The following is a 21,585-nucleotide window of genomic DNA, read 5'->3' as shown; positions in this document are numbered from 1 at the left end:
ATCTTGAGTACCCCACCACGCCTTTTACACACTTGCAAATTGATTTTACGCACATACCTAGCAAAGGAACAAAACAGGAATACGCCTTGGTTATAGTGGACATGTTCTCACGATGGCCAGAGGCATTCCCAACAAAAGCAGAAGATGCCAAAACTGTAGCAAGAATTCTAACCCAAGAAGTTATCCCCAGATGGGGATGCCCGTTACAGATCAATAGTGATAAAGGCGCTGCCTTTACAGCAAAAATCACACAAGCCTTAGTAAAAGCACTCCAAATAGAGTGGAAATTCCACATTCCCTATCATCCTCAAAGCTCAGCGATAGTGGAGAGAATGAACAGAACTTTAAAGGACAAACTCAGGAAAGCAACAGGAGGGACGTTCAATAAATGGAAACAGGTCCTCCCCATTGTCCTAGCAGAGATTAGGATGACCCCCCAAAAGACTCTGGGTTATTCACCCTTTGAAATACTTATGGGAAGACCCTTTCCCACACCCTGGGCTAAGAAACCACTAGTAGTACAGGAAGGGGACCTAGAACAGATTAAGGAAAAATATGTCAGATCCCTTATGACCAGACTGAGTGAAATTGAAAACAATGTTGTACGTAAAAATCCTTTTAATCCACAGGAACCGACACATCCTTTCCAGGTCGGAGACAAAGTCGTTGTGAAGGTGCTCCCCAGGAATAAAGGCCCAGGAGATTTCACCTATGGTCCAGAGACGGAAGTCGTGGCAGTGACCAGGACGGCTGTCCTTACCGAAGAGGGGCCCACGTGGATACATGCATCCCGAGTGAAGAAAGTCCCAAGTGCCATCCCTGATAGAGAAGAGACTCAGGAAGGGGTACTAACGGGAGTAGACAACTCTGACCCCCAACTAGGAGAAGAGGTACTAACGGGGGCAGACAGCCCTGACCTCCACCATGAGGGAACAGAGGACTCCCCAGCAGATGGAGCGATCTCGGAATTCTGGTCAATGGTGGACTTACATCATCCTGTTGACCCTTGCTTACCAGATACCCCTGCACAGGACTGAAGTAGACATAACACAAACCCATGGAGTAATTACCCTATGGTACAACTCCTCCAGCACACGTCGCCACTTATATTGTAGACTATTTCAAATTTACTAAACTCGCTGAAGCAAGACGTTCCATAGATCAAAAGATTAGACACTCAAGAGGCCCTGAAACCGTCTATATTTGTGTTACCAGTACACACTGGGGAAACAACTGTGATTATTGGGGAGCGATAGGGTGGAATACTGGGACTGACTGGGGTTACAAACCAACGGAGGCCCTGGCTAAGAAAGACAAAAATAATAAATCCCTAATTTCTAGAATGTCTGTCTTTAAGATGGATACTGGTTCACACAAATTCAGACTAAACATAGAAAACCCTAGCCCCACTGACAGTGGCACTTATGTATTTGGGCTCTGGTATGAAACAGGATACTACAGTGATAGGGAAGTGTTCCATTTAAAAGATATGTACAATAATAGTGAGTATTCTGCAACATCCACAGCCACATCCAGACAGGAGAAGCCCCTCAAACCCCATATAACCACCTTTAACGAAATAATAGCCATTGATAATCCCTCATTTGAGGACACTCTAGCTATAGAAACAGGTTTTTCAGATATCAACTTCTGGTTAGAATGGATGAAATATAATGCTATCAAGCATAATAAAAGTAACTGTTATGTTTGTGGCAAATCTAGACCCCATTTAGGTACTGTGCCTTTAAATATCCCAGTATCACAAGAAGGTTGTTTCTTCAGCCTTTACAATGGCACAGAAACCAACAGTAGTGAATGTGAGATGTGGAAAAAGGAATACCCCATACTGTCTAAGAATCCCAACCCAGGTAACACCATAACTATATACCCTGGTAATTACACTTGTTATGTATCCAATGACACCTCGGGTAGAAATTTGAAAACTTTCCCCCCAGGATATTGTGCAGAGAGAAGGACTACTGTCCTAGTTAACCAGACTAAATCCCTAGGAGATATCCATTATATCTGTGGGGACATGAGGCTAAGAACAAAATTAGACACCCCATGGAAAGGAGAGTGTGCATTGGCTAAAGTAATCATGCCCCTCCATATTCTCTCAGAAGATGAGCAACCACCTTCTCCTACTGTAGCCTCCAAGAGAAGGAAAAGAGAGAGCCCAGAAGGTAGCTTTGACCCCCATGTATATATTGATGCTATAGGAATCCCTAGAGGAGTTCCTGATGAATTTAAAGCTAGAGATGAAGTTGCTGCAGGTTTTGAATCTTTAATCCCTATAATAACTGTTAATAAGAATGTTGCTTGGATTAACTATATATATATTATAATCAGCAGAGATTCATTAACGACACCAGAGACGCCTTGGGAGGAGTAGCTGAACAGTTGGAATCCACTACCCAGATGACATTCCAAAACCGTATGGCCCTAGATATGATATTAGCAGAAAAGGGTGGAACATGCGTGTATATAAAAAGGGTAGAAGGATGTTGTACCTACATACCAGATAGCACAGGTCCCAATGGTAAGGTCACCTTAGCTATTAAAAGGTTAGAGGATTTATCCATTGAGCTGAAGAGGAATTCAGGTATTGATAACCCATGGAGCCAATGGTTTGGATGGTTTGAAAATTGGAAGCAGGCCCTTGTCCAGTTAGGAATCTATATATTGATTATTCTTGCTATTATCTGTGTTGTTGTTTTTTGCATCATACCATGTTGCAGAAAGCTTGCTACCAAAGGTATTGAGAATACCCTTATGTATGAATCCATTGCCCCTGCACACGTAAATTCCCCTGAAGGCTACAAGCAGTACCTTGCCAAATACAGGAATAAGGAGTTTAGTAAGAAGAATCATATCATTTAAATGTATGATTCTAAGAGGGGATTGAAGGGTTAAATGAGGAATCCGTAAAGCATACAAGTAAGTGCCACGTAGGCTGGCTTTATTTGTATTACCAAATATGGTCAAGCACTGTATGCTTGCTATACATTGATACTGTGTATCTGCTAATGCTCTAGTTTCACCATGTAGCCTACACATGCACGGACGCCCTTATATGGAGATTCCCCTCTTGATTGGCTCGTGCTATGTGTCCTTCCTGCATATGAGATCCTGTATGCTTTTACTAAACTGCCTAGTAACTGTTAACGAGCCAATGACAATGTAACACATACTGCTTACACCCATGTATCCTGTCCTTTTTAACAAGCTGTTGCCCCCCTAATAAACCAGAGTGATTCTTAACTATCAACTGTGTGTTTTCTGTATGGTGTTAAGTTTTGCTCTCACGGGTACCTAAGAGGTCATCACATCGAGGTGGTTCAGAGATTATCCTTACACCAAGTATGGAACACTAAGGGGGAGATTCAATTGTTTGAAAAGTCAGTTGGGTGTCTGTTTTTTCCTATCTAATTGACAGGAAAAAACAGACACTGTTGTACTGTTAGGGGGGAATTCAATTGTTTGAAAAGTCAGTTGGGTGTCTGTTTTTTCCTATCTAATAGACAGGAAAAAACAGACACCCAACTGACTTTTCAAACAATTGAATTCCCCCCTAACAGTACAACAGTAACACACATGGTGACTGGGCCCACACTGATGTGCATGTATACAGTGATATTAGCATGCATCTCATACTCACCTGGATGAGGTAAAGAGAGATCCATTGACTCCCCCAAATGTGGAGAGAGCCACAGATATTGGCATGATCCAGGCCATGACACCCAGCAATTTTTCACCAAATGTCTGGAGAATATAAAGAAACAGCGGTTTATAAAGGGTGAGAAGAATCAACAGATCAATAGAAACAGATTCAGTTTGTGCAATGACAAAGGTTGGTCTGGTTTACAGATACTCACCACAGCCACTGCATTGGAGGCCAGTAGCTCCTGAGGGGACATGGCAGTCACGTAGGCAATATTTGCAAACACATATACAAATGTGACAAGTGGAATAGATATAAAGATGGCACGTGGGAGGTTCCTGTTGAAATACAAAATAATTAACCAAGTTTTACCACTAGAGGGAGATCTAGACTACTCTATTTCCCAGCAGCATGAAGTCAGGTGCAGTGAAAGTCAAGCAGTGCCTATTCTACGCACTTACAAATATTCAGGGCTGAAGCAAAACTTTAAGTGAATGTAACATCTATGACTGCAGTCAGTAATGAAGACATGGCAATAACAGAAGACATGTCAGCTCCAAAATATTAGGAAAACAGAGATAGGACACACGATACATGAAAGTAAATTATATATGTGCTTTATGGCACGACACTCAGGCAGCTGAAATATCCCATGGTACCTGTAGTCTAGGAAAATCAGCACTGAAGATAAAGATTTCTAGTTGAAACACACAAGAGCCCTAACCAGAGACACAGAGGTGCACACAAAGCTGGAAACCCCTAAGATGCATGTGTTACCCTGAGTGTCCACACAAAAGAGCTATGGTGTACGGCAGAGCAGGGATCAGGAATAGAGGCAAAGCGATGGCTGCTCCTGGGAGAGGGCCTGAAAAGGTCACAAAACAAATATGTCTCGTGAACCTGTTATGGGATTGTGGCGGGTATGTCACTGCAAGTGGCCTGCAGACGCACAACAGCTTCCACAGGGAGGTGCAAGTGGGGATGGTGAATCGATGGTGACCTGTAAGTAACCATCAGCATACAGGGATGCAGAGAATGGGCGTCTCATGGTCTGCACAATCAGGTGTATGCTAGTGTACAAGGAAAGGGCTGACACTAGCATTTGCATATTGGGGGTGATCCAAACCTGATCGTAAATGTGCTGTATTTAGCACATCTACGATCAGATTCCCTGACATGCGGGGGAAAATGCCCAGCACGGGGCTAGTCCACCCCGCATGTCAGCCCCCCCCCCGCAGAAAAACAAAAGCATTGCACAGCGGCGATGCTTTTGTACTTTAGGAGCAGCTTCTTGCCAGCACAGCTCCTGCGTTCTAGCTGGGAGCTACTCGCCGCTGCCTGGGTCGCAGTGGCTGTATGTAACATCACGCAGCTGCCGCGTACCCCAACGGTCCGGGCACCCCTGTGTTGCACGGACCGTGAACCCTAAACACCGCCAGCCCGCCCCCTCCCGCCCAGCGTTGGCGGTCTGGCATGCGCCGTCGCACTGTGGTGCCGGCACATGCGCACTTCAGACCTGATCGCTGCTGTTTGAAAAACGCACAACACCGATCAGGTCTGAATCAGCCCCATTATAGCACCCATGACTCAGGCAATGGGCACTGGAGCAGATGCAGCAGCATCAATCTCTAAATCAGGCCCAGGATGTGGACAAAATAAAATGGAGAGGAATATACAAATTACATGTGCCATATTTTAATGGCATTTTGTTGTAGCAACTATTTACTGTAGTGAAGTAACATGTTTACACAGCCATTGGTAATAACAAGCCTTTATTTCACCCTATAGTAGGTAGACGCTTTATCAAAGCTCTTCAGACTCTCAGAGGAGCTCTACCTGGCGCAATGTGTATAAAAGGGGCCAAAAGGAAAAGTTTGCCCCGACGCCACAAGGTCTAGAACCGTCCCTGTAGACAAACCATACTGAGCTATTTGCGGTTATTAATACCTGCCATCAGAATGGGTGGCTCGGGGTCAGCAGAATGGGCTCTTTATGCTATACTTTGCTCCTAGAATCCTCTGAATGGGGAAAGCATACATTATTATAAAGTGGTTTTACGGTTACATTTAATAGCTGGTGCATGATTTTTGCTCCTGCTTGACATATATTTACATCAGAATGACTAAGGAATCGATTCAGAGATGGAAGCAGCCGTGCCTCTGTTTACAGCAGCTGTGTCCACCTGGTCTGCGCACGCACAAAAATGGCGGCGGAACGCCTACCAGCACAGCCTGGTTGTGCAGGCAGGGGTCAACCTCTAATCGATGTGCCCACAATTAAATTGTGGCTGCATAATGAAGCCTTGCCCAGAGATGGGAAGCTCCCAGCATGTGAGGAGTTGGACGCAGATCTTGCTCCGGGAAGCAAGATCTACATCCATCTCTGAATAACCCCCTTAATACATCATACATTATCTTACAAATGAGGTTTAATTTTGTTTTAACTACCACTTTTAGTCCTGTTTCCCCCATTGTTGTCCCTACAGAGTAGAATACACTTTAGTAAGTACAGTAGCTCATCATTTTGATACAAATTCACAGAACTGCAGCTTACATGTGATACGGCTAATTGATAGCAACAGCCTAATAGTGTGGCCACTGGTGGTTATTCTTACTTGTACGGGTCCACAAGCTCCTCTGTCACATAGTTTAGAAAGTTCCAGCCCCCATATGCAAATGAGCCCTGCAGAAAAGCCAATGCAATGAGTCCAATGTCTGGCTCCTGGAAATTCTCAAACGCATTCTTTGGCTCCAGCCAGAAATACTCCCCTGGGAATGAATAGATAATGTCATGAGGACACAAACACATCGTATACAGCAGCCAAGCAAATAATACAAAAGATCTCCTCGCGCATCTACACCACCATGTAATATGTATGGAACCTAATTTTCTCAATAAAACAGCAACCAAGATACCTCTGTCTAGGATACCTATATTTATGGCTGTGCAGTCTCCTACATCCAGTTTAAAAATAAGAGAGAACAGAGAACAAGCTAATAGATGTACAAAGATCAGTACTCCGCATTCTACTCGTAAGAACTTAAAAACATTATTTTACATTTCCTGAAACATGGACAGTTTTTGTTTTTCAAACCACCATATCCAGAGAGATCTCTAGCTCTGATGTGTAAATGGTAACATGACAGCAATATCCCTGATGAAGACCCCCCCCCCCCCCAATCTGTATTGTGCACATACAGTGACTATGAATAAGCACACTTACCTTTACAGATCTGCACAAATCCCATAATAATGATGAGTCCCAAAGCCAGCAGCTTCCCAGCCGTGAACATGTCTTGAACTCGAGTGGCCCATCGTACACTGGCACAATTCACCCAGGTGAGCAGCACTTTGGGAGAATGCAGATAGTTAGTTACTGTGTACCTCATGTACGAGGAACATGCAATGTGCACTATAAAACACCTCGGTTTCACACTGCTACCCATGGATGGCCCATCATCCATCGCACAAGAAGATGCACTTCTACAATGGACCCTCAGGAAATGCCCCCGCAAACTATATGTGCGCCAAGATGTGCACAGTGGAGAAATATGTGCAAGAGAGTAAATATCACCAGTCCAACATCTTTTTTCCATTAAAACAAACTTTCCTGTTTTGCTCCCAAAATACTGCTGGTTTACCCTTATTTATGTCTAACCTAAACCTGAGTGTAGGGAGACATTAGGATTGTTTTTATAAGAGGATTGTGAAGTTTATTACAGTGCGCCTAGTACACCTTCTCACTTAAATGCAATTCCAAGCAACAAAATAGCTGGTGCACATTTAGGAGAAGGTTCCAATTACCCCAGAGCCCCCCCTTAGAGCATGGATGTAAAAAAAAGAAGAAGGTCAATCATCATTATTTGCTAGCAGGCGAGCACTTTCCCAGGAGATCAGGTCTATGTTGTGAACCCGATCTTATAGGCTGGTGCATGTCTGCAGTATCACACGATTGGCTTTCGGTCTCAGAGCTAGCTTGTATACAGTTGCTCGGATTGGCCTGAAAAGCTGCACTTGTCACTTTGCAGATGGATGGGAACCAAGCGGATTCTACAGTAGGCAATGAATGTCTTTGTAAATGACCTATGTAATCAATCCACGCTATATATAGTTGAAACAGTTTGTTACTACATGCCTCACTGAAAAGAATGGATCATCTTCATTTTCAGTACTACCGCCAGAGGCAGAACTCTGGGAGGCAACGGAGTCAGCTGCCGCCGGGCTCCTGCTTTGAAGGGGGGCACCTCTCCTCCTGTTCTGTGTGTTCAGCAACATTAATCAATTAAGTTAACAGCCAGTAACTCTTCCGCAGCCGACTTCCCCACTAGTCACTGCACCTTACAAATCACACCCTCTTTATTATAGATATACTGGAAGCAGACACCTTACTGATGAAGCTATTTGCTCCTATAAAGGAAACATGAGAATTCTAACTATATGCAGTTATTTCTCTGACAATTACACGTAACTTCATATAGTTAGAATTCTCATACTTCCTATGCAACAGCAGATATCTCCATCAGTAAGGTGCATGCTTCCAATGTAATACGTTGTGGGTTCTAATCCTGGATATGACACTTGCAAATTAATTGTCAGAGAAATAATCAGCATTGGGAAGGACTGAGCAGATCTATGTAGTGTGTGGCTGGACCCCTACACAGATCTGCCTAGCTGCAGTGGTTTTGTAGTAGCTTCATATAGGCCCTCATTCCGAGTTGTTCGCTCGCAAGCTGCTTTTAGCAGCTTTGCACACGCTAAGCCGCCGCCTACTGGGAGTGAATCTTAGCTTATCAAAATTGCGAACGAAAGATTAGCAGAATTGCGAATAGACACTTCTTAGCAGTTTCTGAGTAGCTCCAGACTTACTCGGCATCTGCGATCAGTTCAGTCAGTTTCGTTCCTGGTTTGACGTCACAAACACACCCAGCGTTCGCCCAGACACTCCTCCGTTTCTCCAGCCACTCCCGCGTTTTTCCCAGAAACGGTAGCGTTTTTTCGCACACACCCATAAAACAGCCAGTTTCCGCCCAGAAACACCCACTTCCTGTCAATCACACTCCGATCTTCAGAACGAAGAAAAAACCTTGTAATGCCGTGAGTAAAATACCTAACTGCATAGCAAATTTACTTGGCGCAGTCGCACTGTGGACATTGCGCATGCGCAAAAAAATAACGAGCGAACAACTCGGAATGACCCCCTTAGTTAGAATCTGCATGCTTACTATGCAGGAGCAAATTATATACATGGGGGGGACCAATATTTTTCTTGCCTCCGGGCAACTGAGACAAACTTACGCCACTGACTACCGCTGCTTATCCACGTTACATAAGCACATTCGTAAACTCATTATTCAACATGCATTTAGGTACAGAATCTGCACCTAAGCACAGAAACCAATCAATGATTAGCCTTTATATGCTTTGTGCAAGTTACATAATAAAAGCAAGAATCTAAGTGGTTGCTCAGGTTTGATGTACAATTTGGAACTTTGTGTAATAACTGTACCCTTGCTTACTTTTCATATCTCACTACAGGAAATGTAGAGTAAAGGTATGGGAAGAAGAGGTGTGTGCGACGTGGCCACGCCATTTGTGCTCACATCGCGTCTAATGATATACATTTCTGCCTGCTCAGAGTAAGCCTGCAGACAGGGAACTGCTGACTCTTGGGAGTCTGGAGGTCTCAGCTTAATCCAAAAGTCTCTTGGACATTGTGAGAAACTACGTAGCTATAATCCTAGTAAACCCATTTTCTGTAGTCTCATATAAAAGGCTAAAAAAAATAATAATAAAAAAGAAAATAAATAAATTGAAGTGTACTTTACAGTGGCGGATTTGCCGATAGGCAACCTAAGTGGTTGCCTAGGGCCCGCCGGGTCAGGGGGCCCGAAGCGGGCCCCACGCTTGTGTCACTGAGACACGCTGCCGCTCAGTCCGGCGGCAGCGTGTCTCAGCTGTCAGGAGAGCGCCCGCCAGCGCGGCTGTGTCTGGCGCGGCGTATAGCGGACTTCAAACCAGCCGCCGGTTCGTGAGCCAATCAGAGCTCGCGGACCGGCAACCAATCAGAAGCCGCCGGTGCGCGAGCTCTGATTGGCTCACGAACCGGCGGCTGGTTTGAATGAAGCCCGCTATACGCCACCGCGCCAGACACAGCCGCGCTGGCGGGCGCTCTCCTCTCCCGACTCACCCGTCCCTCACAGCCGGAGCAGCAGTGGTAAGCAGCTGCAGCACTGGCTGCTGTGGGGGCAATTGTATACCTGGCACTGTGGGGGCATTTGTTTACCTGGCACTGTGTGGGCATTTGTATACCTGTCAGGTATACAACTGCCCCCACAGTGTCAGATCCACAATTGCCCCCACAGTGTCAGGTATTACCTGGCACTGTGGGGGCATTTGTATACCTGGCACTGTGGGGGCATTTGTATACCTGGCACTGCACTATTGGGGGCATATGTCTGTTTCACGTCCCATTTTAATTGGCCACACCCATTTTTTTGGTGCGCGCCGTGGGGCACAGTACCTCTATGGGGCACTGTCTGATTGGTCGCCGCTTAGCCCCGCTGGGAGTGCACACAGACGCTCTCATTCCAGTGAATGGGGCGCGTGCGTGTCACGGACACGTGCGCGCCCCAGACGCGGTGATAGGCCCAGGCACAGACGGAACTCCATCTGTAATGTAAGGGGGCATAAGTCAGAACAAAAATATAGTGCTATGGATGGTTTGAGGTAGGGGGGCCCCAAATCGGTATTTCGCTTAGGGCCCCATGAGGTCTAAATCCGCCTCTGGTACTTTAGTGTTCATAACAATTGAAATATTGCTTGGATTACAGCACAATGGTCAATTAGCAATATATTAACAATACAGGACATCTAGAGCAGATACAAAGGCCCTTTAAAAACACAAATATACATAATCTGCATTGCTGCCTGTTATTGTTGTATCTGCAATAGTTTCAAGGTGTGAGGTACACATAGGCCACTGGGTCCAGGGGGGAGTTGGCCCCCACACCGCACCCATGTCTAAATACTTACCTTGCTGCAGGCCCGCGTCAGCACAAATCACCAGGAAAATGGTGCGGCAGACATTTTCTTCCTGGAGATTTGTGCATGCGCAGCAGAGAACTCTCCAGGAACAAGGAGCGTCATGGTGCAGCAGGAGTCCCACATGTGTGCAGTACAGTCTGGCACAATGCCAGAGATTCAAATGTACTGCAGAGAGGAGTGGGCCTGCATGGCATCTAAACACAGCCCCCCCCCCCCCCCCCCTCATAATTTGCTCCCTCTGATTGTATTCTTACATTGTTACAGTGATCGTAAGCATATAACACAATGAAAATAGTTGCATTGCGGCACAGCCACAAAGGAACAGGAGCCGATTCAGTATTGATCTGAATGCATCATTCTGCAGGCTTCACATGGGCCCAGTTAACTTACACAGTAAAGAGTGCTGCATAAACTCTTGCTGCGTAGATTATGCACTCCTAATGCTTTCTAATCCGCTACAAAGAAGAAGAGGTGGCAACTATCCATTTTACTAATCACTTATGGCCTGTTTCCAGTCCTCCTGTCGAGGCAGGCTAGATATGCAATACATGACGCAGGGAGAGTTCTACTGAACACAAACTGTTGCAGCAAGACAAGGACACTTCCTACATGCCAAGCCCATACACAACACAAGACGCCTTATGAGGGTAAAACGGTTCTTTTATACGTACACCCAGACCTGTCCCTGTTTCATTGAGATAATAGAATCTGCAACATGACTCAATTGTCCGATAACTACAGTATATGAATTGGAAGAGGACAGTCATTTTCCGATAACATATGAAGGGCGTGAATAGAATACTATGTAGTAGTAAGTGGCTGATAAACAAGGAACATGGCAAGAGGAGGTTGCAGCAGACAAATTCCCCATAATCATCTCACTCATGCACTTTGCTGGAAGCAATGCATAGAAGAGAATATTATCCCCTTAGTACACACACACACACACTTCGCCAGGGCAATTAAACATGCGGCCGTCCAACTGCTGTGAAACTACACATCCCAGCATGTTCTGCCACAGTTTTGCTATTAGGGCATGGCAAAACTGTAGTAGGGAATGCTGGGATGTATAGTACCACAGCAGTTGGAGGGCCACTATCAGAATAACACAACACAGCGCATGTAGAGGGTGACAAGGAGCAAAGAAAACCAAGACCATGCCACTTGTAAACTTCAAAGAGAAACAGATAAGCCATGTATACAATTTATAAATAAAACCCATGACAACACATATACCTAGTGTACATTATCCTGTATATACAGTGAATGCCAGCTGGCAAATATAGTTGCAGCCTATAGGTAACAGAGCCAGCAAGAATCTTGAAACACTCACATATCAAAATGAATTTGAACAGTACTCTGCTATAACAAGTGCTTCTAAATATATGGTAATTAGATAGCGTGTGATGGCTGCCAATATGCCTATGTAAGGTAGCAGTCATCTGGCGTATAACTCATGTTTATAGACGTTTCTGCCTAACAGAAGTGCTGTATTAGATTAGCTACAATGTAAATAATATATACTGAATGAATATAACCTGAGGCTCTTTCACAGCTGATTTTTGTGAACATAATGTAAAGCAAAAATGAAAGTCACAAATGTGTAATCACGAGATTCCAGTTCATTGACAGAATACACAGAGTTCCCTATTCCACCAGATCAATATGTTTACCAATACGTAAGGTTACTGCTCACCAATAACGGTAACGTGATTGGGCTCTTATAAACCCTTTGCGTATGTTATTTATGATATAGCAAATCTACTTCAGCAATTCAGTTTGTCACCTTACTTGGGAGTTTGACAGAACTTGCAGCCATCAGATATGCAGGCGAGTCACCATGGGGTGTATTCATGAAGCGTGAAAAGATTGGAGAAGTGAGCCTGTAGAAAAGTTGCCCATGACAACCGGTCAGCTGCTCCGTACAAATTGTATAGTATGCAAATTAGATATGTCAAATCAATGTTAATTGGTTGCCATGGGCAACTTCTCTACAGGCTCGCTTCTCCACACTTTTCACTGCTTCATGACTAGACCCCCATGTGTTTAGAAGTAACTGTTTCTGCGGTTTTGACCTTTGAGAATTTCAGGAATCTTGCCCATTTCCTCTCCAGCATTTATACACTCTTTAGGATGATGTTTATTCATATATTCTTGGTGTTGAATAATCCACATGGTATCCATTTTATTTTTTTATTATTTAGCCACACACACACACACACACACACACACACACACACACACACACACACACACACACACACACACACTCTATGGCCAGTATTTACTAAAAATCCGAGTTTGGCCGATTTGTGGGGTTTTTTCTAAGTCCCAATCCGGGAATTCACTAAGCACCAATCTCGGCAGTGTCTGGTCTATTCGTAATGGTTTGAATGACAACGTTCCGAAATACGAATGAATAGACCATCGGTCAAACGCGGCTGTTATTTCATAGAATACGGGCATTCACTATTCATTCGTATTTGGGTGTTAGTTTCTGAGTGCTCAAGTGCGGGTCTGTTTTTTTTTCGATTCGTTAAAAAAAAAAACAGCAAAAAAATAGACCTGCTTTTTCCAGTCGAGTTTGGATAACCATGCACGGATCAGTGAGATCTGTGCATGGTTATCTATGGGAAAGGGTCTGTCTAGTGTAAAATCTGGAAAAAAAAAAAATTGCGTGGGGTCCCCCCTCCTAAGCATAACCAGCCTCGGGCTCTTTGAGCCGGTCCTGGTTGAAAAAATATGGGGGGGGGGGGGGGGGGGGGGGGAAATGACAGGGGTTCCCCCATATTTAATCAACCAGCACCGGGCTCTGCGCCTGGTCGTGGTTCCAAAAATACGGAGGACAAAAAGCGTAGGGGTCCCCCGTATTTTTAAAACCAGCACCGGGCTCCACTAGCCAGGTACATAATGCCACAGCCGGGGGACACTTTTATACTGGTCCCTGCGGCCCTGGCATTACATACCCAACTAGTCACCCCTGGCCGGGGTACCCTGGAGAAGTGGGGACCCCTTCAATCAAGGGGTCCCCCCCTCCAGCCACCCAAGGGCCAGGGGTGAAGCCCGAGGCTGTGTCCCCCTCCCCCCCCCCCCCCCCCATCCAAGGGCGGCAGATGGGGGGCTGATAGCCTTGTGAAAAATTGTGAATATTGGTTTTAGTAGCAGTACTACAAGTCCCAGCAAGCCTCCCCCGCAAGCTGGTACTTGTGGTTCTCCAAGTACCAGCATGCGGTGGAAAACCGGGCCCGCTGGTACCTGTAGTGCTACTACTAAAAAAATACCCCCAAAAAAACAGGACACACACACCGTGACAGTATAAGTTTATTACATACATGCACACCTCACATGCACACCTTACTTTCGGTCAACCTCTGACCGCAAAGTTCCCACCATTGGCTACAATGGAGCGCATAGGCGCTACATTGTATCTGTGCCGTGTGCTGCCTGACAGACACTACAGGAGCACACAGCCAATCAGGAGAGTGCCACGACGTGGCGCTCCCCGATTGGCTGAAGGGACCCTCTTTGACAGGAGTCAGGGGGGGTCCTGGCAGTCGGGGAAAGGGGTCCCATGTGTAAACATGAGACCCCTTTTAGTGCGTGGTCGGGTTTCCGTTTTTTTGTTTTTTTTTGCCAAGTACGTGGATTATTCAAAGGTCGGATTCTACCCTGGATTATGCGAGTATAATTTTTAACACAGGTACCCCTAGGATTCTACATGGAGAAGAGGACCGAGCCTCGTGGGAACATAGGTAAGTATGTATGGAGGTGTGCATGTATGTAATAAACTTATACTGTCACGGTGTGTGTGTCCTGTTTTTTTTGGGGTATTTTTTTTAGTAGTAGTACTACAGGTACCAGCGGGCCCGGTTTTCCACCGCATGCTGGTACTTGTGGTTCTCCAAGTACCAGCTTGCGGGGGAGGCTTGCTGGGACTTGTAGTACTGCTACTAAAAACAATATTCACAATTTTTCACAAGGCTATCAGCCCCCCATCCGCCGCCCTTGGATGGGGGGGGAAGACAGCCTCGGGCTTCACCCCTAGCCCTTGGGTGGCTGGAGGGCGGGACCCCTTGATTGAAGGGGTCCCCACTCCTCCAGGGTACCCCGGCCAGGGGTGACTAGTTGGGTATGTAATGCCAGGGCCGCAGGGACCAGTATAAAAGAGTCCCCCGGCTGTGGCATTATGTACCTGGCTAGTGGAGCCCGGTGCTGGTTTAAAAAAATACGGGGGACCCCTACGCTTTTTGTCCCCCGTATTTTTGGAACCAGGACCAGGCGCAGAGCCCGGTGCTGGTTGAAGAAATATGGGGGAACCCCTGTCATTTTATTCCCCATATTTTTTTTCTACCAGGACCGGCTCAAAGAGCCCGAGGCTGGTTGTGCTTGGGAGGGGGGACCCCACGCAATTTTTTTCAGATTTTTTAAGACTTTAAACAACTTTTTAAGGTACACAATGAAGCCCTGCACAGATCTCACAGATCCGGCCGGGATTCCTTGTGTTTTGTCAGGCAGTGTTTTACTCATCACTCCCGTAAAACACTGCCTGATATTACGAATCACATCGACATCGGAAAAAACGATTGTGCAAAACTCGGCACCTTAGTGAATAACCGTATCAGGATTCAAAAAGTTGCAGTAAAATGCACCCGATACCATTTGAGTTCAAACACCCTTAAAAACGGCAAAAACACAAATATTAGTAAATAAACCCCTATATGTCTGTCCAGACATCACAACTGGGTGGGCATTTAAATTTGCCTGCCTAATTGCGATGTCATTGTCAGCAGCAGATTATTATTATTATTATCATCATCATCATCATCCTTTTATTTATATGGCACCACATGGGATACGCAGCGCCCAATTACAGGGTATATAAACATAGCTGCGTCAGTAGACAGCACTGACATAAGTGTCAGGGTGGCAGAAAACCGAAGGATTTGGTGCCATCAAAGGGAGTATTAAAAAGATGATGGGTTAAGCAAGAGACGTAAAAGCACATGAGGGAAGGAGGACCCTGCTCGTGAGAGCTTACATTCTAAAGATCCTGTGGCCGCATAATGGGTCAGTCAGCAGGTCGCCTGTACATACATGCAGATACAAGGGTTCAGCATGATTTCCCAATGGACGGGATGCTGACAGAGGCATCCCTACCATCAGAATTCCGACAAGCCCTGCAAAAGTACCCTACCCTAACCCTCAGTTGTAGATGCCTAACCCACCCTTCCCTGCTGCCTAAACCTAACCGTCCACGCTTGGTGCCTAAACCTAACCTTCCCGTACCTGCACCCTAAACCCCCTACTAGTGCCTAAACCTGGGTATTGTAGTTCTGGGTATTGTAGTTTTATATGCACAAGAAACAGGAACTGTAGTTGTGTGTAGAACTACACTTCCCATTAGCATTCAGCAAGCAATGAACGCAAACAGGCTCCACTGAACCCGGCAGCCTGTCCTGAGCACTGTACAGTACTACTGAAGCATACTCTCCAACTATACCTTTTTGTCCAGTACAGTACCGTTTTTTATGGTCTGTACTGGCCAAAAAGGGCTGTGTATCGATTTTTGACTCACTAAATCTCATTGAAAGTATAGGAAAGGGCTTTTCCTAATTTGTACAGTTTTTTTAGTGTGAAATGTTGGAGGGTATGCTGAAGTGTACCGCTACACTGCTGCATTAAAATAATCTGTGCCAATTACTTAGGACTGGAGTAAAACACAATGTGGATGGCGATGGAGTCAGTATAGTGTGGCTGACAATGGGGCCCCTGAAATGTAGGCTGATTCTTTGAGAACAGAGTAACACAAGGTTTTATATATTTCTATGTAATTACTGTATGTAATTGGATTGACCCCTTGTATACAGCTGCTGGGGTCTCATCTCACAACTCTTTAAGCCCCTCCCAACAGTGGTGCCAAGGAAAGTTACCAAAGCAATATTGCTTTTAGTAGCATGTATGCAAGTCACATACAAAATTGTGACTAGCAATGGATGTCTGCAATGCGAGTTGTAAAGGGATCTGTTTATGTGGATGGCAAAAGGGTCTAGGAATGTGGTTGGCATGAAGACCTGTGTGTAACATGGCTGTTAATAGGATACATACAAAGTGGTTTTATCATTATTATGTGGGACAGGTATAAAGGAGTGTTGCATTGATAGGAAAGGTGGGCCCACCACTCACTAGTCCCGCCACTGTTACTACTATATATTTTCACGTGTATTTACAGGTATGGATTATTGACATTTAACACAGCGCAATCCCTAGGGTAAGGCAACGTGATGCGTTTACTTTGCTGGCTGTCGGGATCCCAGCAGACAGGATACAGACGCCAGAATTCGACAGCTGACAATGCCGCCAACCAGAATCCCAGCGCAACAGGACTATTCCCAAGCGCAGCAAGCCACCAAGCCCGCATGGGGTGTCTTAGCACTCGCCCTGCTGCCAGCATTCTGGGGGCGGGATGCCACTGTTGGGATATTGACAGCCGATATCCCGTCCGCCGGTTAATCATACTGAATTTAAGGCTGGAGCACCATTTACCATTCGCAATGAGTTATCACTCATTGGATATCACTTGCTGTGTGCTGAGCGTGCGGGGGGGGTGTAGACGGGGGGGGCGCTCATTTCTTCACCCGGCAGGCCAATCTAGCACCTGCGATAGCGATGCACGGGGCTGCGCATCGCTATGAGGGGTACACACTGAGTGATGACTGCTTAAAATCTTAGATTTTAAGCAGCGATCGCTCCGTGAGTACCCCCTTTTATTTTTAGGATAGATGAATGTGTTTAGTGGTACATGTTGGTTACACCAGTTGCTTTGGTATCTTATTATAGTTCAAAGACTGGTAGGATAATGGTTTTCTAAAACCTGTCCCTGGAAGCTAGCATCTGTGTGAAGCCAGAGAGGTATAATAGCTCCATTGGGGCACGGAGTGATACGCTTGGGTAAAGTCTCCTATTGTACACTGCTGTGTAATTGGCAGTATAGATAAGGGATGATAACAGCAATTATCTGTGATAGCACGTGATGGCTGACTGCACATTACTTCCTTATACAGCTTGTGCACACATGCTTCACGTATGCACTTATGAAACTTTACACAGCTTATTTTGCTACAATTTAAATCCCATGTTGATACAAGATTTGTAACAGAGTATGTCACACACATTTAGGACTCTTCCGTGTGTGTAGTCATCATCTGTAGTGATGTCACTGGCTTGGGGGTGTCAGTATGCCACATCCTTACACTATTACTTGGAAATCACTTGTGTAAAAACACAACGTCCTACGGATCAGGGCGTCCTGCCAGACAAGACAACTTGTTTTCAAGCTCAGAAGTTAACTAGGAGACAGATGGTAGGGAAGAGAAAAGTTACCAGCTACAGAGAGACCAGAAATAACCCATGGGTGGGAGGGAGTAAGGCAGAAAACACACTGGAAAATAAAGCAAAGCAGGAGAGTGAATGAGGACAGAGAGAGAGAGAAATGGGGATAGGCGCATTGGTAAAATGTACAACAGATTCACTTATAGGCCCTACACATGCCGATATTCTGATAGATATGAACGATCTCGTTCATAAATGAACGAGAACTCGTTCATATCTTTCAGTGTGGAGACTCCAGCGATGAACGAGTCGCGGCCCCACGCTCGTTCATCGCTGGTCTCCCGTCGGCTGTGCATGCAGGCCAATATGGACGATCTCGTCCATATTTGCCTGCACTTCAATGCAGCCGCGTGACGGGGGGAGTGAAGAAACTTCACTCCCCCCGTCACTGCCCCCCCGCCGCCGGGTCGCTCGTCGGCCGTGTCCGCCGTCGGGCAGCTCGGCCAGTGAGTAGGGCCCCTTAGTGTTCAGATACATTTTACCACAAGTATCTACAGACGCTGCCATGATTTGATCAGAATGGAACTAATGTGGCTGGAAGCAGCTTAGGTCCTTACAACACACATATGAAGGCTGTATGCATACAGTGGTTTATCCTAACCCATTGCAGCTGCAGCAAAAATAAATTTAATACCATAGCTGCCACCAAACTGTAGTGCTCATTGACAGCCACATGACTCAATATATATATATATATTTTACATCCAGTTTTACTGTGGTGAACACAAGTGTGTACAAGAAGCCAAAATGTACAGATATAAATGAACACTATATAAACCTTTATATATAAATCATTAGCTGTTTTGGAACAGTAGACATACACAGAGCCAATTGGCCCATTTCTGTTTTGTTTGCAAGGTTGCACTATGGGAGGTAGCTGTGATTAGCTATGATAATGGCGTGACTGAAAAACACGGGCGGGGGAAGGTTTGCTTTTTTTTTTTTTTTATCACTGTATCCAATTACATTGTGAGGAAAAACAGTTTTTCTTGCTAAAATATACAGGGTCCGCAAAAAGCCATGCACCTATGTATTTTCACGGCAAAAAGTCACTTATCAGGCAGGTGAAACCAATCCCAAATAAGCGCCAGCTATCGGGGCTAATAGATAGCCTGTAGCAAACCAATAAGCCGCAGTAAAATTACCACGCCTAATTGGATAACCCCCTAAATGTAAAATTTAGTTGAGGATGATGGTTTTCAGCTGCGTAAGAGGGGAAGGAGGAGAGCAACAGGTGGCATGACAACAGCTAATATCACTATTGTTACTATCTGTGCTGTCTCTAGACCAGCGATTTTCAACCGCTGTGCCGCAAGCGGTCTCTAGGTGTGCCGCCGCCAGCCAGAGATGCTCACCGCCACTGCCTGCCAGAGAGACCCACCGCAATCAATAGCTGGCTCAAGCAGCACTGTGCACTTCCGCGAGCGGCCCATGACCTGTGGTGACTCCTTGGTCACCCACGCCATGTTGCATTCCTGCCTGGAGTGCCCGCCAGTCCACTGGCCACTGCTACTCCTCCATCCATGCTGCCTTCTCAGCCTTGCCGCTGCAGGTTATATATTTAAAATAAAAAATTTATTTATATCAAACAATGTTTGGAATCACTGGGGGGGGGTATGTGGGCGGCAGCAATTACGGGGGGGGGGGGGGGGGGGCAGTGAGTGAAATCACTGGGGGACAGTGTATGGTGGAATTACTGGGGGAAGTGTGTGTGGCATTATTAAGGAATAGATATGTTTTACCGACAAACGGGATGCTGGCTGTCAGTATACAGATAGCAGCATCCGTCTGTTTAATTACTGTGGGGGCCAATGTTTTGTTGTTTTTTTTTTCTCCCCGCGGCGCACGCGCGTTGGTGGGCAGCGACGGGATGGTGCGAACAAAGTGATCGCATAGGCGAACGCAAGGTGACCGACATGAAGAGGCAGTTTGTGACCATTTTAGAGTGTCCGGAAAAACGCAGGAGGATCCAGGCGTTTGGGAGGAGGGTTTGTGACGACAGCTCCGGCCTCGATCATTGCAGCGGCTAAGTCCTGAGCTGTGCAGAGACTGCACAAACTTTTGTTTGTGCAGCTCTCTGCACACCGAATTCCACCTCCCCCTGTAGGCGGTGACTACCTGATCGCAGGGATGCAAAAAAACGCACCCTAGCGATCAGGTCTGAATTACCCCCTATGACTCCTCCTCCAACCACACTGCTCAATGGCAATCCTGGGTGCCCCTTAATCTGACAGTTTAGCCATGGGTTCAATGTCCAATATGGTCACAGACATGGGTTGCCACATTGGTCAACTTTTGTCCATTCTACCAAGGAATATTGTGGTTTTGCAAGTCTCCGTGAATGTGGTGATATTTGATAAATGGGAGACACTATGAAAATGTTTGAAAAATGACAGGAGTGGAATGGTTGTTTTCAAACACAGGGGGAAATTCAAATGTTTGAAAAGTCGGTTGAGTGTCTGTTTTTTTCCTGTCTATTAGATAGGAAAAAAAACGAGTTTTATGGTAAGAACTTACCCTTGTTAAAACTCTTTCTGCGAGGTACACTGGGCTCCTCAAGGAATGGACAATGGAGTGTAGAGTAGGATCTTGATCCGAGACACCAACAGGCTCAAAGCTTTGACCTTCTTCCCAGAATGCATAGCGCCGCCTCCTATATCACCCCGCCTCCCAGCACAGGAACTCCGTTTTTAGTTAACCAGTCCAATGCAGTAGCAGGAAAAGAGACAACGGTTAGTAGCCACAACACTGCATTCTCACGACAGGAGACGTGTCAGCGGCTAATGCCATACCAACCCAAAGAAGCTAAGTGCATCAGGGTGGGCGCCTTGTGGAGCCCAGTGTACCTCGCAGAAAGTTTTAACAAAGGTAAGTTCTTACCATAAAACTCGTTTTCTGCTGCGGGGTACACTGGGCTCCACAAGGAATGGACAATGGGGATGCCCTAAAGCAGTTCCTTATGGGAGGGGACGCACTGTAGCGGGCACAAGAACCCGGCGTCCAAATGAAGCATCCTGGGAAGCGGCAGTATCGAAGGCATAGAATCTTATGAACGTGTTCACAGAGGACCACGTAGCCGCCTTGCACAATTGTTCAAGGGCCACCCAAGAAGGTCCAACAGACCGAGTAGAATGGGCCTTAATGTGATCAGGAGCAGAGAGACCAGCCTTCACATAAGCATGTGCAATCACCATTCTAATCCATCTGGCCAGAGTTTGCTTGTGAGCAGGACAGCCCCGTTTGTGAAACCCAAACAAAAAGAGAATCAGATTTCCTAATAGGAGCAGTTCTCTTCACATAGATATGGAGAGCCCGTACCACATCCAAAGACCGCTCTTTGGGAGACCGATCAGGAGAAACAAGTGCCGGAACTACAATCTCCTGAATAAGCTGGAACGAAGAAACCACCTTAGGTAGATAGCCGGGACGAGTCATGGTGAAATATCAGATATGCGGAACTACAGGACAAGGCACCCAAATCAGACACTCTT

The 21,585-nt window shown here is 45.9% G+C and overlaps 1 protein-coding gene across 2 annotated transcripts in view; it reads right to left on the bottom strand.

Moving 5' to 3' along the window:
• SLC7A8 (solute carrier family 7 member 8) overlaps positions 1–21,585 on the bottom strand; it is an 82,998-nt gene that overhangs the window by 21,431 nt on the left and 39,982 nt on the right. For both annotated transcript variants that reach the window (XM_063913632.1, XM_063913631.1), the window contains exons 5-8: positions 6,885–7,010; positions 6,276–6,429; positions 3,876–3,999; positions 3,659–3,762 (exon numbers count right to left, since the gene is read on the bottom strand). In XM_063913632.1, the coding sequence (XP_063769702.1) occupies positions 3,659–3,762; positions 3,876–3,999; positions 6,276–6,429; positions 6,885–7,010 (508 nt within the window). The remainder of the gene's footprint in view (positions 1–3,658; positions 3,763–3,875; positions 4,000–6,275; positions 6,430–6,884; positions 7,011–21,585) is intronic.

This window comes from Pseudophryne corroboree, chromosome 1 (genome assembly GCF_028390025.1).
Source record: "Pseudophryne corroboree isolate aPseCor3 chromosome 1, aPseCor3.hap2, whole genome shotgun sequence".
In the NCBI taxonomy this organism is placed as follows: domain Eukaryota; kingdom Metazoa; phylum Chordata; class Amphibia; order Anura; family Myobatrachidae; genus Pseudophryne; species Pseudophryne corroboree.
This window is presented reverse-complemented; position numbering and strand designations above follow the sequence as displayed.